The 20317-nt window shown below is 44.7% G+C and overlaps 1 protein-coding gene across 2 annotated transcripts in view; it reads left to right on the top strand.

Moving 5' to 3' along the window:
• IQGAP1 (IQ motif containing GTPase activating protein 1) overlaps positions 1-20317 on the top strand; it is a 179893-nt gene that overhangs the window by 129074 nt on the left and 30502 nt on the right. For both annotated transcript variants that reach the window (XM_073304652.1, XM_073304653.1), the window contains 6 exons: positions 2585-2725; positions 2818-2902; positions 5588-5820; positions 13998-14130; positions 14519-14621; positions 15670-15805. In XM_073304652.1, coding sequence (XP_073160753.1) covers positions 2585-2725; positions 2818-2902; positions 5588-5820; positions 13998-14130; positions 14519-14621; positions 15670-15805 — 831 coding nt within the window. The remainder of the gene's footprint in view (positions 1-2584; positions 2726-2817; positions 2903-5587; positions 5821-13997; positions 14131-14518; positions 14622-15669; positions 15806-20317) is intronic.

A 20317-nucleotide genomic window follows, 5' to 3' on the forward strand; every position in this document is an offset into this window, starting at 1 on the left:
GTCATACCAACCTAATAGCTTTCTTTAACAGGGTAACAAGCCTTGTGGGTGAGGGGGGAAGCAGCAGATGTGGTATATCTTGATTTTAGTAAGGCTTTTCATAGGCTATGTGTACACTGCACTTTCGTTGTTAAAACTTTTGTCACTTGGGGGTGTGAAAGAAACACACCCCTGAACAACAAGAGTTTTAATGACGAAAAGTACCAGTGTGGACAGTGCTTTGTCAGCAAGAGATGCTCTCTTGGCGACAAAGATACTGCCCCTTGTTGTGGGTGGTTTTATTTTGTCGCTGGGAGAGCTCTACATAAGGTTGTTTTGGATTTTCGCAATCAATCTATTCACCTCCTGATTATCTTCCTTAAGTTTTATTCTTCACCAGCTGAAGTGAGACTCCATGCTCCAGATGTGGTTAGAGCATTGTCTTTTTATCTGAATAGGAACAGATCAATTAGGATCTGTGAAACTATTCATGGCATTCTCAGCATAGTCAAGGGGACAGCTGATATCCTCACTGAGACTGTCCCAGTAGGTTTCGGACTGCATACATAGCTGATATGTTCTTGTGAAGAAGGATGCACCTGAACACGTTAGATCCAAATTGACCTCAAGCAGCCTCCATCGCCTCTAAACAGTATCTCTTTCAGGAAACTCTGTAGGGCAGCAACATGGAGTTCATTCCACATGTTCACTTCTCACTATTCCTGGCTGCAGGCCTCTAGGTCACATGCAAGCTTTGGTAGAGCAGTCCTTCAGTTGATATTTCAGTAGATTCCTCTTACCCAACTCCAAGGAAGGATACTGATTACTAGTCACCAAGAGTGGAATCTGTGTGGACAATCATGTGAGGAAGAAAGTACAGTTACTGAACAGTAACTGGTTCTTCAAGATATAATGTCCACACAGATTCCATGACCCTCTCTCTGTCCCTGTGAATTGCAGAGGCATCAGGTTTGTATAATTTTTGGTGGTGCTGCCCCCCCCCCCACACACACACACCTGCCTATTATGTAAAATAATGTAAAAATTGATTGGAAACAGTAAACATTTAACAGTTTCCCTATATTGTACAATGTGGTGGGGAATGAGGGCTCTGGCTGGGGGTGGGGGCTTTGGGGTGGGGCTGGGGATGAGGGCTTTGGGGTGTGGGAGGGGCTCAGGGCTAGGGCAGAGGGTTGGGGTACAGGGGGGTGAGGGCTCTGGCTGGGGATGCGGGTTCTGGGGTGGGGCTGGAGATGGGAAGTTTGGGGTACAGGCAGGCTGCCCTGGGGCCTGGGCCAGAAAGGAGGACTACCCCAGCCTTCTTCCCACCAGCAGCAGCGAGCTCTGGGGGAGGGGCCCCCCACTTCCCTCTGACAGCACACTCACCCCGCACCATTCTCACGGCACGTGCTCCTAAGGCCCCTCTTAGGTCCAGAGGGTTACACTTCCCCGGAGCAAGAACTCCTCATTCAAAAACAAGAGCACCAAGAGTTTAGAGGGAAAAACAACAATCAACAAACTTTTCCCCACCCTCAACTCCAGAGAGAGATTACAGGGGAGGAGGGAAGAGAGACTTCATGCTGCATCTCCGGGAGAACCCCTGAAAGGAGCTGCTCACGTGCAGGAGGTGCAGCGAGAAGTCCAGCTGGCCATGGGGCAGCAGGAGGCTACATTGCACCCAGGGAGACAGGAGAGAAAGAAAGTGCCTCAGTGGGAGTGGGAAGGAGGAGAAGCGATGAAGTTGTTTTGCAGCGAGGAGACAGGAAAACAGCCCGAGTTTCTCCCCGCAAAGTGGAGATGGGGAGGAGGAAGCAGGGGGTGGGGCAGGGGAAGGGGTTCAGAGTAGTGCCCTGGGTACAGTCACAAAGAAGGGAAACTCGCAAAAGAAAAGGAGAGGAGAGGAAGGGAAAGAAAAAGCCCAAAGCAGGCTGAGCAGCCACCTGGGGCTCCCTGAGCTGCTACAGTCACTCACTCAGTCCTCTGAATCTCCACCCAAACTCCTCAGTGTGCCACTAGCACCACTCCCTTTTGTAGCCAGCAGCGGCCAACGAGGAGCAGCAGGGCAGCTGCCCAGGGCGTAGGCAGGCACGCTCTGGGGGCGGCACGCAGGCGGGGCCGTGGGACACTCAGGGGGAGGCGCGCAGGGCCAGGGGAGAGACCCATCCCCGTCCCGAACACGGGTGGAGCACGGGCACCACAGGCCCATATAACTTGCTGCCCCTTGCTAATTGAAATCTTGACACTTGGGAATCTTATTGATGAAGAAAGTGAGAGGTGCTTACGGTCACCCCACCCGTGATATCCTCAATTACAGAGCTCACAAGGGCTCCAAGGGCGCAGGCATGGCCCCAACAGACACTGCTATTAAAAAGTCGTCAATATCTTGCTCCTGGGAGACATGCACTCAAGAGTTGAATCTGTGTGGACAAAACACCCCGCAATAACTAGTATTCTTTGAGATAAGTAACCATATTTTCTTACCAGCCAAGCAAATTAGGGCTAAATGGCAAATTTCAGTTCAAGCTGGTAGTTGGAAAGAGGACAGCCAGCCCCCTTGCTGAAAGGAATGCTTAGGCCTCATTCACTTGTGGGTTTTGTCTAACAGTAAGTTGCCATATGATGTTACACCTGAGCAAGCTCTGGCTCATGAAGAGGTGAGGACACGCCTAGATGCATCCATCAAAAACATGCGGACAGTGACAGACAAGTTCCTGTCAGCCATCATCAGCTCAGTGGATAAAATCCCGTAAGTACAATGAGCTGCACCTTTGCTTTCTGAAAACTATTTTTGATTTCATGCTCACAGAGGTCTTGCTTGCTCTCTTGTTTCTTTCATAGTTATGGCATGCGCTTCATTGCCAAGGTTCTGAAAGATTCACTACATGAGAAATTTCCTGATGCTGGTGAGGATGAGTTGCTGAAGGTAAGGAGCTGAATACCTTTGCCCTCCTTTTGGCAAAGAGTAGTGTGCATGATTGCAAATCAGACTCGGAGCCAACCTGGCTATTGCAGAGACAGATCTATGTTTCATCCTGCTCCCTGGAATATGTACATGATCTTTTAGATTTTAGTGCTTTCTCATTAAGGACATAGACTATTCCAGCTGTATTTTGTGTTGTGTGTGAATGTTGTTGTACATGGTACAGGGCTTAGAAGGAGGGATCCTGTCGCTTCTGCCTTGTTTTTAATTTCCTTTGGGCATTTGATCCTTCAAGTTTCCTTGACTTGCTGTACAGTTTTTGCCAGCAAGTGAATCTTTGTTTTTGCTGAAGCAATTGCAGCAAGGTCTTCCTTTCTTAAAGAGACAATATCAGGTTAAAAATATATATTAAAAACTCCCATATCCTTACCTGTGTTAGTAATAGCACCCCACAGTATTTCAACAGCAGGATATACTAAATCACTTTTCACCATTTCTACTGTATATTTACACCTTTCTGCTGTCGCTGTCTAATTAGTATCACTTTCTGGTTTTCATTCAGTATTGAAATATGGCAGTGCTTGACTTTAGACACATTTAAAATTCCAAAACCTTCACTGAGATTAAAAAATAATAATAATGAAAACATTTGTATTTCCATGAACCCCTTTTTAATTAACAAACCCTAGGTTTAGAGCATAGCATACCTGATAATGTCTCTTTAAACTGCTCTGCTCCTACTTTATAAAAAAAAATTTGAATGCTGTTTTCTTCTCTCTTCTAGTTCTGTGCTTTCCCACACTGAAGCATCGATTCTAGACTTTCTGTGCAGGTGAATTAACTTTTTTTCCAACTGTAAATTTAGAGAGAAAACTGCAACTTTCCCTAGGCTTTCCTGTAAACCTGCTCTCTGTAGAAACAATATAGTTGTAAAGGTGGCAAAGTCAAAGCTACAGACAGTGGTAGACTTAATGTTCACATATGATTAATAGATGTTTAAGAACAGAAGTGGCCCATATAACACAGTTCTCCATATTTTTCTTAGTTTGGTCACATTTTAGTAGAGAGGGTGTCTCTCAGACACATTTCTCATTCCCAGTTTTAGAACCCTCATTATCTTTAATGTTCACACAGCAGCGCTGTGTAACTATAGCAGTTGCTTACATGGAAAAATAATAATACCAAGGAAGTACTTTATTTTTAAAAAGTTCCACTGCTGTGTCTCACCCCTGAAAGTGGTTCCTATCGCCTCCTCTTCTATTGTATAAGTGTTAAGCTAGTTACTCCCTGATTTCAGCGGTTTGTTCAGGCGTCTAGGCTCTTCCGTACATCGAAGCACTTAGAAATCAGGAGATGATGTTGTATGACAACACTCCGCAACAACCAGAAAAGATCTGTAGCTCACCAGAAAGCCACAGAACACACTGTGAGAATACAGTTCCAGGATAGCTAGTTGGGTCTTAACTTCCTTTCCCTGGAATATCTTTGGCTAAATGTCACATGAAGATAGAAGGAAGCCTGTAAGTACATGGACAACATATTTATTAACAGTTGTCTTCATTCTCCGAGGGTTTTAGCTGTTTACATTTAACATGGTATTGTATAGTACAAATCTGTTCACCAAGTAGTCCTTCTAGTATCTGCTTTTCTCACTTTTCTGGCATCTGAGTTGAAATGGTTTCTCGGTTTTCCTAAATCATGGTTATCTTGAGATCTCTATGGGAAATTTCAGTTGATTTCTTCAGGAATTATTCTGAAGGGGGGGTTGTGAAAATTAATATCTGTTTTCCACCAGTATTACTACTCGTCAAATCCGTCCACTGACTTTCTGTCTCCACCACATTAAACGCAAACTTTGGTCCTTGCCTTCAAGGTTCTCCTCAATTTTACTCCCCCTACTTGTCCCATCTCACCATTCTTTTGTTCTGCCAATGATGGCAGACACTTTTTTTGCTCACTTCTCTTACAATTACCTTCATCTCTTCTTCCATGCTGCCCTTTTTGCATGGAACACCTTCCTCAAATCAGTTTACACAGTCACTACTCTATCCTCCTTCAGATCCTTTAAGTGTCATCTCTGTTTTCATACCCATGGTAAACTGCCTAATCACTATGTAGAGGGACAGGGCGGGTGAGGTAATATCTTTTATTGAACCAACTTCTGTTATTGAGGGAGGCAAGCTTTGGAACAGAAAGTTGGTCCAATAAAAGATATTACCTCACCCATCTTGTCTCTCTAATATCCTAGGACATGGCTACAACAACACTGCATCAATAATTACTATGTAAGCAGCCTGTTAATAACTCATTAATAGTTCTTATTCATATATCTTATTTATAAATTTTTTTAAAAATTATAGCCTACAAATGATACTTAATTAAGAATATCTGCAACCTTGACTTGCTGTTGCTAGTACCCTTATTTTCCCCTTCCCTCTTCCATCATGATTAACACCCTATTGCATCTTGTTCCTATATAATCTGTAAATTCTTTGGGGGCAGGGGCTATCTGCTAGAGTATGTATGTATAGCACCCAATACAGTAGGGCTCCAATCCTGAACTGGAGTCTGGGTGTCTGATGCAAATAATAAAAATTTGTCAAAGCCTAGTCAGAGTAGAGTATATAAAGCCCAGCTGAAGCCTGTGTCACTGCCTCTTGACATGCTTCTCTGCTCAACTCTTCCCAGATCATTGGCAACTTACTCTATTATCGCTACATGAATCCAGCTATTGTTGCTCCAGATGCATTTGACATCATTGACCTTTCTGCTGGAGGTCAGCTGACTACAGACCAGCGCAGAAACCTTGGTTCCATTGCAAAGATGTTACAGCATGCTGCATCCAATAAGATGTTCATGGGAGACAATGCTCACCTAAGCATCATTAATGAATATCTTTCACAGTCCTATCAGAAATTCAGGTAGGAGATCCCAGCTAATAGGTTGGGAAGTACGGAGAAGGGCCATATTGCAAAGAAATAAAGGTACTATTTGGGCTACCTGCTGCATTTGAACTGGTTCAGTCTCTTAAATGTGCAGTCTGTTGAAGATGTCAGTGATTGCATTTGAAGGTCTGGATCAAGGCAACCTGCCGGTGGCAAGAAATGCTGGAACCTCTTCCCTTGACTTGCCATTTCCTTTCTTTTAAAGGAGTGGGTCAGAAGATTGTGCTCTGAATCAGACTTAACAGCCATTGCACAAAGCTTTTATTTGTGTTATAGATTATATACTATATACAACAAATTAGGTTAAAAGTATGTTATTAAGGTTGCAGAGTCAAGCACTCTAAAGTTAGGAAATGCCACAATTAACGTGGCCTTTGTGCATATTTATTATGATACCATCTTTTATTACATGATGATGTACAATTTTTCTGTCTGATCCCTACAGACCACACTGCCTTATCATGTGAGGAAGTAATAAGCACAGAGTAGGCAGTCAGAAGAACCTGAATTGTAATCCTACCTCTACCAATGACAGGCTTCAGAGTAGCAGCTGTGTTAGTCTATATTCGCAAAAGAAAAGGAGTACTAGTGGCACCTTAGGGACTAACCAATTTATTTGAGCATAAACCTCTACCAATGATTCACTTGGCATCCTTAGGGAAGTCACCTTTTTGTCCTTTTTCAATTTCCCTGCCAATAAAATGGGGATAATAATACTCTCCTATCTTGCAGGAGAGTTGTGAAGATAAAAATCACTAATATTTGTGAAGAACTCTGATATGGAAATGAGCACCATAAAGCCCATGAGGAAATTTAATAATCTTATATTCATTGCAGGGTTTGGACAGCGTAAATAAGGCATGGGGCCACACACTGAATAATCAGTGAGGATAAAAAGAAATGTGCCCTGAATACAGGAGTGATCTAGTGGAAAAATAGCATGTGTTTATGTAATTAAAGACTGTATCACAACACAAAAGGAAGACTACTTAATTGTAGCATAGCATTTCCCAACTTTTGATTGCTTGACTTCTCAACCTTATTAACATTTTTAATGTATGTAATATCCTAGGTGGATATTTTTTAAAGGAAAAAGACTAACACAAATTCTGTTCTCTGTAACTATGAAGGCCACCCCCCGTTATAAATTGGTTAGTCTCTAAGGTGCCACACGTACTCCTTTTCTTTTTGTGAATACAGACTAACATGGCTGTTACTCTGAAACCAGTTATTTTTGTGTGTGTCTCACCCAGAGGTTCTGGTCTGTGTGTGGAGTACTGAAGTGAGGTACTGGAGCACTGTGTGCGCATAGTGCTAATGGAATCTTGAGGGGTGTTAGCACAAGCCAAAATCAAACTGTACTGTGAAATACAGATGAGCAATGGTGATTTTCAACAGTTTTTAACTCTACCAAATCTGAACAAATTTACAGGTCAATAAAAGGTTCAGAGTAACAGCCGTGTTAGTCTGTATTCGCAAAAAGAAAAGGAGTACTTGTGGCACCTTAGAGACTAACCAATTTATTTGAGCATGAGCTTTCGTGAGCTACAGCTCACTTCATCGGATGCAACCAGTTTATTTGAGCATGAGCTTTCGTGAGCTACAGCTCACGAAAGCTCATGCTCAAATAAATTGGTTAGTCTCTAAGGTGCCACAAGTACTCCTTTTCTTTTTAGGTCAATAAAAGGCACCTCCCTGGCCCCAGAACTGTCCCCTGTCAAATTTCAGTCTCACTACACACTATGGTGGTGTTAAAGCTCTTCAAGAAAGGATTACCATTTTTTATAATGGAAAGTGCTAGACAACTGAAATATAGGGGTCACATCTGCTTCCCCTATAATAGTAATAATGTCTGATACAACCAGACTGCCTCTGCTTTCTTCAGTTTCATGATCGTAGAATCTCTCTCCCCGTTGTATGTGTAAACAAGGCCACTAGAGATGCAGGGTAGCACCTGTCCAGCAGATACTGGGGAAAACACGTTAGCATATCCTGTGTACCTTCACGTCATGTGCTAAAGCTGACCCACAAACACCAACATACCTTTTTCTTCAAGTGATGGTCCCTATTGTATTCCACTGAGGGGTTTATGCATGCGCACCATTCTCCTGAAGCCGAAGAATTTGAAAATAGCGTCCGCTGGTTCATGCATGCGCCCTGGCTCGCCTTGTGGTTTCATCTGAGGTGATAAAGGGTGGACTGACTGCGTCTCCAGTTCCTTCTCACCGCCGCATGGTCTGAGTCAGAACTTTCAGTAGTGTCCTCGTCTCTGACACACCTTTAAATACATTGTTGTAAATAGTTCTTAAAATTTTAGTTTTATAGTACTTTTTAGCTGTTTTATCATAGTTCTTGTAGTTTTAGTGATTAGGGTTTATTTGTCTACCCTCTCCCCTGCCTCCCACCGCCCCATACCCATGCATGGGTGCCTTACTATGCCCAGGACCCCAGGCTTGAAACTCTGTGCCTCCTGCCCTCATTTCTCGGTCAGAAATGAACACCAATGCTGTCTCTACTGTTTGGGAGAAGCCCACATTGCATCCAGGTGTAGTATCAGCCAGTCCTTCCCCAGCTGGACATGAGAAGGCCATGCTCTCTGCCTCCGGAAGCACCTTATGGAAGTCTCCATGAAGCCTCACTCAGACTCAGGCCAGGGAACCACCCCCTGTACATTGGCCTGAAACAGCGAGGAGTGTACCTCCTGCAACCGAGACCGAATCCAGCACTGGCGGTACCACCACTATGAACCCCATGCCAGAGCCGCCTCAGGAGGTAAGGAAGCATACTCATAAGCATGGGAATAAGTCTTCCTCAGAAACTAAGGAAATGGATGCTTCTTCCACTAGTTCAAGCCCTGGATACAGAGTGTATTCAAAACCACATAAACACAACAAGAAGTCCCACAAGCAAGGAGATACGGCAGTCCCAGGTACTGGAACACTGGTATCATCAACACTGGCTTCCCATAAGATGCGGGATCTGCCTGCTCCAGGGAAGTCCACAGCACCACCACTAGTTCCGAGTAAAGAGAGGGTACCCCAGTGGTTCTCAAACTTTTGTACTGGTGGCCCCTTTCATATAGAAAGCCTCTGAGTGTGACCCCTCCTTATAAATTAAAAACACTTTTCATATATTTAACACCATTATAAATGCTGGAGGCAAAGCGGAGTTCGAGGTAGAGGCTGACAGCTCGCAACCCCACATGTAAGAAACTTGTGACCCCCGGAGGGGTCCCAACCCTCAGTTTGAGAACCCCTATAGTACCCTGAACACCAAGGCGTTTGAGCCCCAGGACGTCTTTGCGTTAGCAGAACTGGGATCAGGGCATTTGTTGGGACCCACTACCTCTAGGGAGACTATTTCTTCCCCTCATGATATGACACTATTGCGAGACCCCTCACGTCCTGCTTCGATGGTCTATGCACTCCCACGGGCTCGACTGTACCCTGATGAAACGAGAGTCTGCCTTCTCATCCTCTGGTGAGTTGGACACTGGAGAGGAATTATCAGCATTGTGCCAACCGTACATGTATTTACAAAGGCGGTCCAGATCTTGGCAATACCTGCCTCTCCAACCACCATGGAGCCACTGGTTCCCTATGTCATGGGGACCACTTCAAGACCCTCTGGATCCAGACTACTGGCCTTATTGGGGGTCCTTGTCCCAATACCCCCCCTCAGAACCTGCCTGATCCACAAGGGAGCCTCCCCATTGAGGGCCCCTTCTAGCAGGCATTCAGATCCATTGCTGAAGGAGGAATCCCTCAGCCCAGCTCTGATGGTGCCACCAGAACTGGAGAGATTCCCCTAGTCTTCCCTGGATGAAGCAGTGGCTACAGCGTCCCCTTTGGCTCCTGACAACTTTAGACAATTTCAGAAACTACAAATCCTGCATCTTGGCAAGGAGTTAGACTTTGACTCTTGCAGTCCCTTCTAACCCTATAGTTCTACTGCATAGAGTTGCGGGGAAACTCCACATTCCCCTAGAGGAAATCCAGGATACCCAGCATAAATTCCTCGATATCCTCCACTCATCAGCGCCACCTAGAATCACATTGTCTAGTAACAATGCCATTCTTGAACCAGCCGAGACAGTATGGCACACACCAATCACATGCAGGCCTATCCTCAGAGGGGCATAAAAAATATATTATGCTCTGGCTAAGGGGTCTGAGTTTCTCTTCTCACCCCTCCCTCCCGAATTCCCTCATGGTCCAAGCAGCAACTGAATGAGCGAGATAACGCCTGCGCTCCACACCATCCAACAAGAAGGGCAAGCACTTGGGCCTTTTGGGGTATAAGGTTCTGTTCTCTGCCAGTCTCCAATTCAGGATTTCAAACTATCAGGCCAAATATGACTTCCTGAATTAGAACAGACTGGAGGAGTTTGCTGACTAACTCCCAGAACAGGACTGGACTCATTTCCAGGCAATCATTACGAAAGGGAAACTGGTGGCCAGAACAACGCTCCAGCTGGCGATGGATGCAGCAGAAACCTCATCCAGGGCTATGGTTATGGCTATAGTTATTCGTAGGGAATCATGGCTCCACTCCTCTGTTTTCCATTGGGAGGTGCAAAACGTTATTGAATACCTCCGATTTGATGAATCCCATCTTTTTAATCAAAAGATGGATGATTGCCTACATGCTCTCAAGGACTCCAGAGCCACCCTTCACTCTCTGTATTTACACACCTGCCATGAAGTGCAAGTTCCATTGCCCGCCATCCACACAACGCTACTGATCCCTCCAGTCTTACCATCAGGGACCTTATAAGCCACCAAGGAAGTGACAGAAGACCCAGATATCCCGCTCTCTGGGACCCCACTTCACATGCTTCCCCCTTGCAGCTGCAATCCGCAACTAAAAGATATTTCTGAGTCAGCCTCAAGAGCTGCCAACTACCTTGCCTACAACCTCACAACCATCCTACCTCCTTTGGGGATCATCTAGCACACTCTTTTCAAGCTTGGAGTGTGGTAACAATGGACAAATGGGTGCTGAACATAATCCAACATGGCTGTACAATCGAATTCATCATACTACCTCCTCCAAAGTCCCCACAATCATTCCTCATGGACCACTCTCATGACAGCATCCTCACCCAAGAGGCGAACTCCTTAGTGCAACAGGGAACGGCAGAACGCGTTCCCCTGGAATATCAAGGAACTGGGTTCTATTCCGCTTACTTCCTGATACCCAAGAAGGCGGGTGGAGACCAATTCTGGACCTCTGTCACCTCAGTCACTTCATTTGCAAGCCCAAGTTTCATATGGTCACACTGGCAGCAATCATCCCATCCCTAGAAAAATGCATGTGATTTACAGCTCTTGATATGCAAGACACTTATTTTCACATCAATATCCATCTGGCCTACAGGCTCCTAGCTGCACGGTCCAGACACAAAGCCCAAGTTTCAACTTCCATGCTGCTCGACCTTCTTTCATCCCTCGAATCTTCTTTCGTCCCACCATCAACTTAGTCACAGCATGGGCTTACCTACCAGGTAACAGGTTCCAGACACTGCAAGAACTCATAACTCACATCAACAATCCTTATGTCCCGGCCAGGACTTGTCTGCTGGGCCACATGGTCGTGTACATAAGTCACTGCCTTTGCTCAGCTCCACCTTCACTGCTTCCAGATATGGCTCCAGACAGTTTACTTACCCAAACATCATACCATGGACCTCATGTTTTGACAGTCTTCCCCAGGGTGCTCTCATCCCTCCAGTGGTGGACGGACCCATGTCATGTTTACACAGAGGTTCCCTTCCTCTCCTCCTCCACAGACAAGATGATCATCATCAATGCATCCCTTGTAGGCAGGGGAGCATACATGGGCAATCACATAACACAGGGAGCATGGACTCCTTGGGAATTCAGGAGGCACATCAACATCCTGGAATTCCGAGCTGTAAGAAAAGCATGCCAAGCCTTTCTCCTGTTCATCTGTTCCTATCGTGTTCTTATTATGTTGAACAATACCACCACTGTTTTCTACATCAACAACAAGGGCATGAGATTGACTGCTCTGTGTGCACAAGTGGTCAATCTCTGGAATTGGCGCATCGCCCACCATATCCTCTTATCTTCAGCCTATCTCCCAGGGACACGCATGTGATTGTGGACTTGCTAAGCAGGCAGTTTGCGATTGACCATGAGTGTGAACTCTGTGACTCCATATTTTGCACCATCTTCAACTGATGGAGGATACCTACCAAAGACCTCTTCACCTCCCACATAAACAGCAAGTTCAACATGAACTGCTCCAGGGGAAGTCTTGGCCATCACTCTCAGGGCTTTGCTTTTATACTCATCTGGTCAGACCAAATCAACTACGCCTTCCCTCTTCTACCTCTATTGCCTCGAGTACTCTGTAAGATTAGATGAGACAGAATGACAGTCATTCTGATCGCTCCCTGCTGGCCCTGACAGTTTGTTTCCCAACCTCCTATGTATGTCAACCCGTCCACCAATTCCCCTCCCAATCTTCCCTGATCTGCTGATGCAATGCAACAGTGAAATCAGACATCCCAAGCCACAGGCACTACACCTTTAGAGCATAGTATTTGGATGGGCATCTACTCTAGAATAGACCTGTTCCTTAGCTGTGCAAGACATCCTCTCCTGCAGCAGGAAAGAATCCACTAGACACTGTTACAGGGCCAAGTGGAAATGTTTCACTTCCTGAGCCCAACAAAAGGAACTTTCCCCAGAATGGGTGAGGATTTCCCTCCTCCTCGACTACCTCCTGTCCTTGAAAGCATCAGGTCTTGCCCTCAATTCTCTGTAAGTCCACCTAGCAGCCATTAGCGCATTCCACCGTCCTGAGGAAGAGCACTGTCTTCACACACCTGTTAACTGTTAGGTTTTGGAAGCCCTCATCAGAACCTTCCCACCCATCCAACCCATCACTCTGCAATGGGATCTGAATATAGTTCTATCTGTACTAATAAAATCACCCTTCAAACTGTTGGCATTATGCTCTATGTCATGAAAGTCGGCTTCCTTATTGCTATGACTTCTGCAAGAAAGGTCAGTGAACTTGTGGCAGGGAGGGTGGCAAACCCTCCCCCACTTCACAGTTTTCCATAAAGATAAAGTCTGTTTGCGCCTACATCCCAAATTTCTGTCAAAGGTAATCTCCCAGTTTCACATTGATCAATTCATTCACCTACATTCACTTACCTGTTTTCTTCCCGAAGCCTCACGCATTTGCCGAGGAACGACAACTCTACTCCCTAGACATCTGACAGGTTTTGGCCTTGTACCTGCAGAGGACAAGACCCATCAGAAAGTCCCCCAAACTGTTTGTTGCACTAGCAGAAAGACTTAGGGGTCAGGCAATCTCCATCCAGAGAATCTCCAAGTAGATTTTGTGTTGCATTACATTTTGCTATCAACTATGTGTCTTGCCTGCCTCCCCCTACTGGGGCACAGGCGCTTTCCTCAAGAGTCCAGACTTTGACTACAACCTCCCTTCAGTACGTCCTGCTCCAGGACATATGTAGAGCGGCCACGTGGAGTTCCGTGCACATCTTTGCAACACATGCCTTAGTACAGGACTTGGCATCAGATGGCTCCTTTGGCCAGCAGTAGTCTGCATGACTGTTCCATCTTCATCCTCACACCCTCCTCTGACTTAAGTACTGCTTGCTAATCACCTTAGGTGGAATACAGTAGGGGATCATCACTCAAAGACGAATAGGAGGTTACTTACCTTTAACTGGAGGCTCTTTGAGATGTGTGGTCCTTAACAGCATTCCACTTCCTGCCCTCCTTCCCCTCTGCTTCGGATATGTCTGGTTCAGGGTGGAGAAGGAACTGGAGATACAGTCAGTCTGCTCTGCCCTTCATCGCTTTGAACAAAACCATGAGGTGAGCCAGAGCACGTGCGTGGACCAAGGGACACTACTTTCAAATTCTCCAGCTCCAGACTCATAGTGTTCATGCGTAAACCCCTCAGTGGAATACAGAAAGGGACCACACATCTCAAAGAACCTCCAGTTACAGGTAAGTAACCTCCTCTTATTGTACCAAAGTTCCAAAGAACAGCTCTGCTTGAGAATATCACAGAGAGTCAATGCCTTGGTTATGTCAGTGCTTGTGATTGGCAGGATTGTTTTGATTCTTTTTTCTTTATGTCTGAAGACGTTTTTTTCAGGCTGCCTGTGAGGTTCCAGAACTACAGGATAAATTTAATGTTGATGAATATTCTGACTTGGTGACTCTCACTAAACCAGTTATCTATATTTCCATTGGAGAAATCATCAATACACACACGGTAAGTATACATCAGTCACGTTTCTTTCTTGCAGAATGGCCCTTCTGAACAATCTGTTACTGATTGGTTTAATGTGAGTCATTTAACAAATTCAAATGTTGACGATATTGTTAAAAAAAAGGCAATATCTTCTGAATTGTCAAAATGTTGAGGTCAGTAGTTGGTCTGCTTATGGCCTTTTTAATATTTTTTTTCTTGTGAAGTCATCTGATAGTTTAAGTCTTATGTGACGATACCAGACATTTGCCTGCTAGTATCTTCACTTGGAATCATATGAACTGAGAGGAATTCTCTCCAAAGAGAGCCTAAATAATGTAATTCTTAAATTAGGTGAAACAAGACACAGGACGAACAGTTAAATGTATATTTATATTTGTATATAATCTAGCTGCTTTTAGATCATCAAGATGCGATTGCACCTGAGCACAATGATCCAATTCATGAGCTGCTGGATGACCTGGGGGAAGTTCCCACTATTGAGTCCCTGATAGGTGAGCCCCTCTTCTTTTACAGGAGGGAGATGTGATGTTCTTCTGAGTAGCTCCAAGTGTGGTTTAAAAAAATTACTATAAAGAATAATAATAGTTTGGGAGGGAACTGTGCTATACAAACAGCAGCAGCCTACAGTGTGCTAGGCTAGTTTACCCAATAGGGCTTTTCCACCTCTGTGCTCTATGAATCTGAGAGGCACTGTATCAAATCCTTTCCTCCAACACCAGGGCTCTGTGTGCCTCCCCTTCCACCATACCCGGTTTCCTCTTTTCCCCCCTCTCACACACACCTTCCCCTCTCACTAGGGACCTGAATTTCTAATGTGAAAAAACATTGACAAATCTTTCAGTCCTCGTTCATGCAACATAAAGGTCTGGTCTATGCTTTAAAGTTTTGCTAGCATATCTATGTCAGTAACTGATATAGCTATACTAGCACATGCTTTAGTGTAGACGTATCAGCCAAAAAAGTCCTTTTGCCATTATAGCTTATTTCATTCACAGGATTGTTATAAGCTATACTAGCAAAAGAACTCTTGCTAGTGCAAGGTGCATCTCTACTAACTATACTAACAAACCCTTTTTAGTATAGACAAGGCCAAAGAAGCAACAAAGGGCACAAAGTGAATTTATTTTCCTTGGTAGGTCACATTTAAGCTTATCAGTAGAGAGGCAGGTTGAGATGCAAGATGTATCACACGCACACTCTGATTTGTATACGTCTGAGGCACCAAAACCTGAATTTACATGAAATCTTTTTTTTTAGTATCCATTTTCTATCAGTTTGCTGAAGAAGGAGGAATGTTAGGAAATCCTAAATTATGTATGTGCAAGATTAACATGTTTTTAAAACCCATAAATGGGCTGTAAAAGGTCCTTTAAAAATGAATTGATTGTTTTTCTGATTGGTGCTGGAAGGAAAATATTGCAGACCCATACAGCCCATGACAATGTTTGATAACATTCTAACCTGTGTCACTGTCATCACATCTGTCATTGGGAAGTAGATTCCCTCATTGATAACTCACCTCTTCTTTTTCTACCCCAGGGGAAGGGTCTGGTAACATTAATGACCCCAACAAGGAGATGCTAGCAAAGACTGAAGTTTCTCTTACACTGACTAATAAATTTGATGTTCCTGGTGATGAGAATGCTGAAATGGATGCAAGGACAATCCTGTTGAAGTGAGTGATGGGTAATGGCCTGTAGCAGTCGTCACTTAAATAAGCGAGCATTAGGATATGAATTGTATGGGTTGGACTATGAAGAAAAAGGCAACAGTGATGTCAGGAAACGATAGAATAAATGAATCCAAGCCTGTTAAAGTGCCCATAGCTTGTAGCCAGGGCCCCTAGATTTTGTGGCTAGTGAATTTGTTTCAGGAAAACCCCATTGCCAAAGCATAGTACTGGAGAATTTAAGGTTTATCATTTTAAAAGAGGGTCTCCAGTTTTCATGATTATGAAGAAAACCTTCCAAACACAAGCTGAGTGTAACTGATACAGTGAAGTCTGATAGTGTCCATACACAGTCTGAAACAAGAGCTCTGAAGTATGTGAATGACCTTTATTGATCTTGAATAAATTTTAACTCTGAAGCCACTGATGTCAATTTTAACTGTGGACATAGTTAACTAACTCACAGTAGATCATTTTAGCAGAAACACCCTGCCCCCAGATCACTTCTCTCATGCAGTTCCGTGTTCTCAATACAAAATTTGTGACACATTGAAAATTTCGGGGAGGGCAAATGTACAATACATGTAATAGGTTTCAGAGTAGCAGCCGTGTTAGTCTGTATTCGCAAAAAGAAAAGGAGTACTAGTGGCACCTTAGAGACTAACCAATTTATTTGAGCATAAGCTTTCGGGGAATGCATCTGATGAAGTGAGCTGTAGCTTACGAAAGCTCATGCTCAAATAAATTGGTTAGTCTCTAAGGTGCCACTAGTACTCCTTTTCTTTTTGCGAATATATGTAATACTTACATGTTAAATTCAACACAAGAAATACTGTACTTTTGCATTCGTCACTTTCATATTGAATTCAGTAAAAACCTTAAGGCAGATTCTCTGCTGTGCCTCTGGGGAGGTGCAGACTGCAGGAGCAGGGAACACAAGTGGTAATTTACAGGGTTTTCCCCACAGCTGCCAATCACCTGCTCTAGCAGTATTGTAAACCCCAAAAGTTAAAATATCATGAGTCAGACCACAAAACATGAGGTTGTCCTCAAAATTATGAGGTTCTTCTAAACAAAAATCACATTTTTAATCTCTTCTGATTTTGAATTTCCCTTCTCTTCCCCCTCCCCCCTCCCCGCCCAGTTTGTATGAGATTGTGAGACGATTGGGGCTAGCTCATTGGCACACATGCACATTGATTGATTTGATTCTAGCTCAGTTTGCTTCTCTGAAATCCATACCTGCCAACATCTTGTGATTAAAAAAGTACATTACACAAACTTGTATTAATGGGCTACCTGGTGGTGCAGAGGTTTTCCATGTTCTCTCAAAATTCTAGTTAGTTAATTTTGTTCCTCCATCTATACATCTGTTAATTATGTCGTCGTCCCCCACCCCCGCACATCAACTCTGCACCCTCACTCCCAAATCAATTTTGTGTCCCCTTTGACCTCACATCTGCCCCATATCTACCTCAGTCTGCCCATCCAGCCATATCTTTCCCTTCCCTTTGCCCCCTCCCTCAGTAAATCTCTGTTCCTTTTGCAGCAGTGGTGGCTCTTCACTCACAACCCTTCCCAAACTAAGGGGGCATCTCCAGCAAGGATCCTCTTCTCTCCTTTCTAGGCCTGGTGTTGTAGGGATAGAGAAGAGGAGGGAGGAATAGAGAGAAGCCAGTCCATTTGTAAAAGGGTGGGGGAGGGAGCAGAGCCACCCTCAGCAGCCATCTTTTTCTGCTTCCTCTTCCCTTCTTGTGAAAATGGTGTCCCCTGTTTCCCTTCCGTCATCTTCTACCCAAAACTTCTGTCAGATCCTGAGAGATAGGGATGAGCTCTGACTGCTTGATGCGGTAGGTTTGATTGGCTTTCTTTCCCAAGATATGAGGAAGTGGAAAAGGCAGCTAGTCAGAGGGGATTTTCCCCTCAACAGGTGTGAAAATTAAATTAAGCCTGGAGCTTTTTGCATCATCATGAAGCCACCTGATTCTGGGACCAAAATTGCATTAATTACAATAAAATGGGGAGAGCTGGCAAAAATGTTTCAGTTGCTCCACTGGTACACACCTATGATGAGGCTGCATTGTTGGAGGCATAGTTCTCCCATAACACCCTGGGGATGGGGGCTGTTTCTGTCCCCTTTCAGCTGCCAGAGCAGCATAAAGGAGGTTTCACGAGGGCAGAATCTACCGCTTTACACTGAGAACTTACTTGAAGCTGCCACAGAATGTCCAGTTCTTCTTCAACTTTGTGTCAGCATGGATCCCACTATAGTTAAGCATGTGCATCATGCATGCAAGAACAGATTTTTATTTTATTTATTTTTGGCTAGCAGTTTCTGTCAGGGCCACGCCTGCACCCTTTGCTGCTTCCTTGTGCTTCCATATGAGGTTATAAAGGCCGGGCAGCCCCACCCTCCCTCCCTTAGTTCCCTCTTACTGCCTGTGACAGCAAGGCAGAACCTGGTGGGGTCCTATCTGTTGATAGCACTCTAGTGAGCTATTTCTGAAGAAAACCTCTGAAAATCTTCAGAACTCCTTTCAAGACTTACTTTTACCTAGCTTCAACTTAAAATCCTTAATTTGGATTGAAATCTATCAAACAGACTCTTGTTCCCGTGTAATTTCCTCTCCTCTTCCATACAAATCCCCTGTACAACGTGGTAGAATTTAAATTGGGTTTCCTACTTTGCCTGTTCTGTAACAGACTCACCCTGCTGAAGGATGGTCACAGCAGATGCTTTTTCTGCTTGGATGAGGTGCACATCCCTAGCAGATGTTTAGTCTGCTTTTTGTGCTCAGCTTGAACCAGAAAATCGCACAACTTAAGCTCTATTTCTTAGAGCAGTTGATGAGAGTGGTGTCCAACTCAGAAATCCTGGAACAAAGCTGTCTGGAACCACTAAGACCAGCACCACCAGCATGCTGCCAGGCAGCTGGGCTATACCCAAGACGCTGTTGGGGAAATCAGTACTGAGTAAACCACTGGTACAGCGTCACAATAGCCTAAGATGGAATCATAAGAGCACCAAAGTCGGAGGTGGGAGAGCGTGTCCTTCCATGCTGGGAGGCCTGGGAAGACCTCAAAGGAGAAGTCCTTCAAGACATGCCAGACATCATCAGGCAAGAGGGAGGAGTGAGTGGTGCAGCATGGTCCACTGGTATTAGTACCTGTGCTGGAAACTGCACCAACAGCACTGTCACTTATGCCAGTCTTGACTTCTATATCAGCACCTACTCACAAACCAGCACAGACACTTCAGTCAATGGGACTAGATGCAGAAATGCTTTTGTCACAGAGATGCCTGCTGATACTGAGGAGTCCCTGTTAGCACCAGAAGAGAGATACTATTCATCAGCATCACAGGGGTACACTTTCTTCCTGGCACTGAGTTGGGAATTGTCCCCTGTACAATCTATGGGCAGCACTACTGGAAGGGTGGAGGAGCCATTTGACCCACAGTCATAGGAGTGTCAGTGGCTAGGCCAACCTGCAGAACGCCTACCCCTATGGGATGCCACCATGCCATTCTGGAGGTATTAGGGACAACCCACTAGAGCTCTTTTTTTCCTGCAGGGAAAAAGAGAAGATCATCCTCTCCCACAGCTTCATCAGTTAAACCCCAGGCATCAGAACACCAGGAAGAGCAGTAACTTGGTCTGCTGACACACCACTGCCGAAGGGCCTCTTCTCTTCATCACACAATGAGGCAGTTGCCTCTGCTCTGGAATTGACACTAGATGGTTTTAAGGCTTTTCAAGACCTCTTACTGAGGATTGCAGACACACTTGAGATCGAGACTTTGGTCATAGTACAGAAGTCACACAGGTTCTTTGATGATGTCTGTCCAATGCATGTTACCCTCTTACTATAATGTCTTGGCAGGGTCTAAGTGATGGATACTGCAACTCCAACAGCAAAAAGGATAGAAACATACTATCAGATACTTCTATCCAGGCTTAAGTATTTTTATACTCGCACTCACCCTGGATTGCTTGTGGTAGTTTTGGGCATCCAAGAAAAGTCCTGCTCAACCAAGAGCGCTCCCAAAGACAAAGATGAGAAGTGATTGGATCTGTTGGGGAGGAAATCATACTCATCTGTTTCATTTCAGTGAAGGGTAGGTAGCTGTCAGGCCCTTTTATCTAAATATGTTTTCCTCACATGTGACAGAATCTTGACGCTAGTCCCAAAACTTCCTTATGAGGCTAGAAAGGAAATGAAGGATATTGTGTAAGAGGGAGAGTTAGTAGCAAACAGGTCCTTACAGGCTGCAGTGGATGCTGCAGTTACTGTAATTAGAACCATGGCCACAGCTGTGACTGTGAGAGGACACCATGGTTCCAGCTTCAGGTATTCCCTCGGAAATGTAAGCCACCATCGAAGATTTGCTGTTTGAAGGCTTGGAGAGTTTCATCAAGAAAATAGAGCATCACACCCAGAGATCCTTAGGCATGTACAGTTCTGGCATGTTGGAAAATGTATTCCCCCCCACCCACCCACCCCCCAACAACAGCAGCA

The sequence above is a fragment of the Lepidochelys kempii genome, chromosome 10 (genome assembly GCF_965140265.1).
Source record: "Lepidochelys kempii isolate rLepKem1 chromosome 10, rLepKem1.hap2, whole genome shotgun sequence".
Classification (NCBI taxonomy): Eukaryota; Metazoa; Chordata; order Testudines; family Cheloniidae; genus Lepidochelys; species Lepidochelys kempii.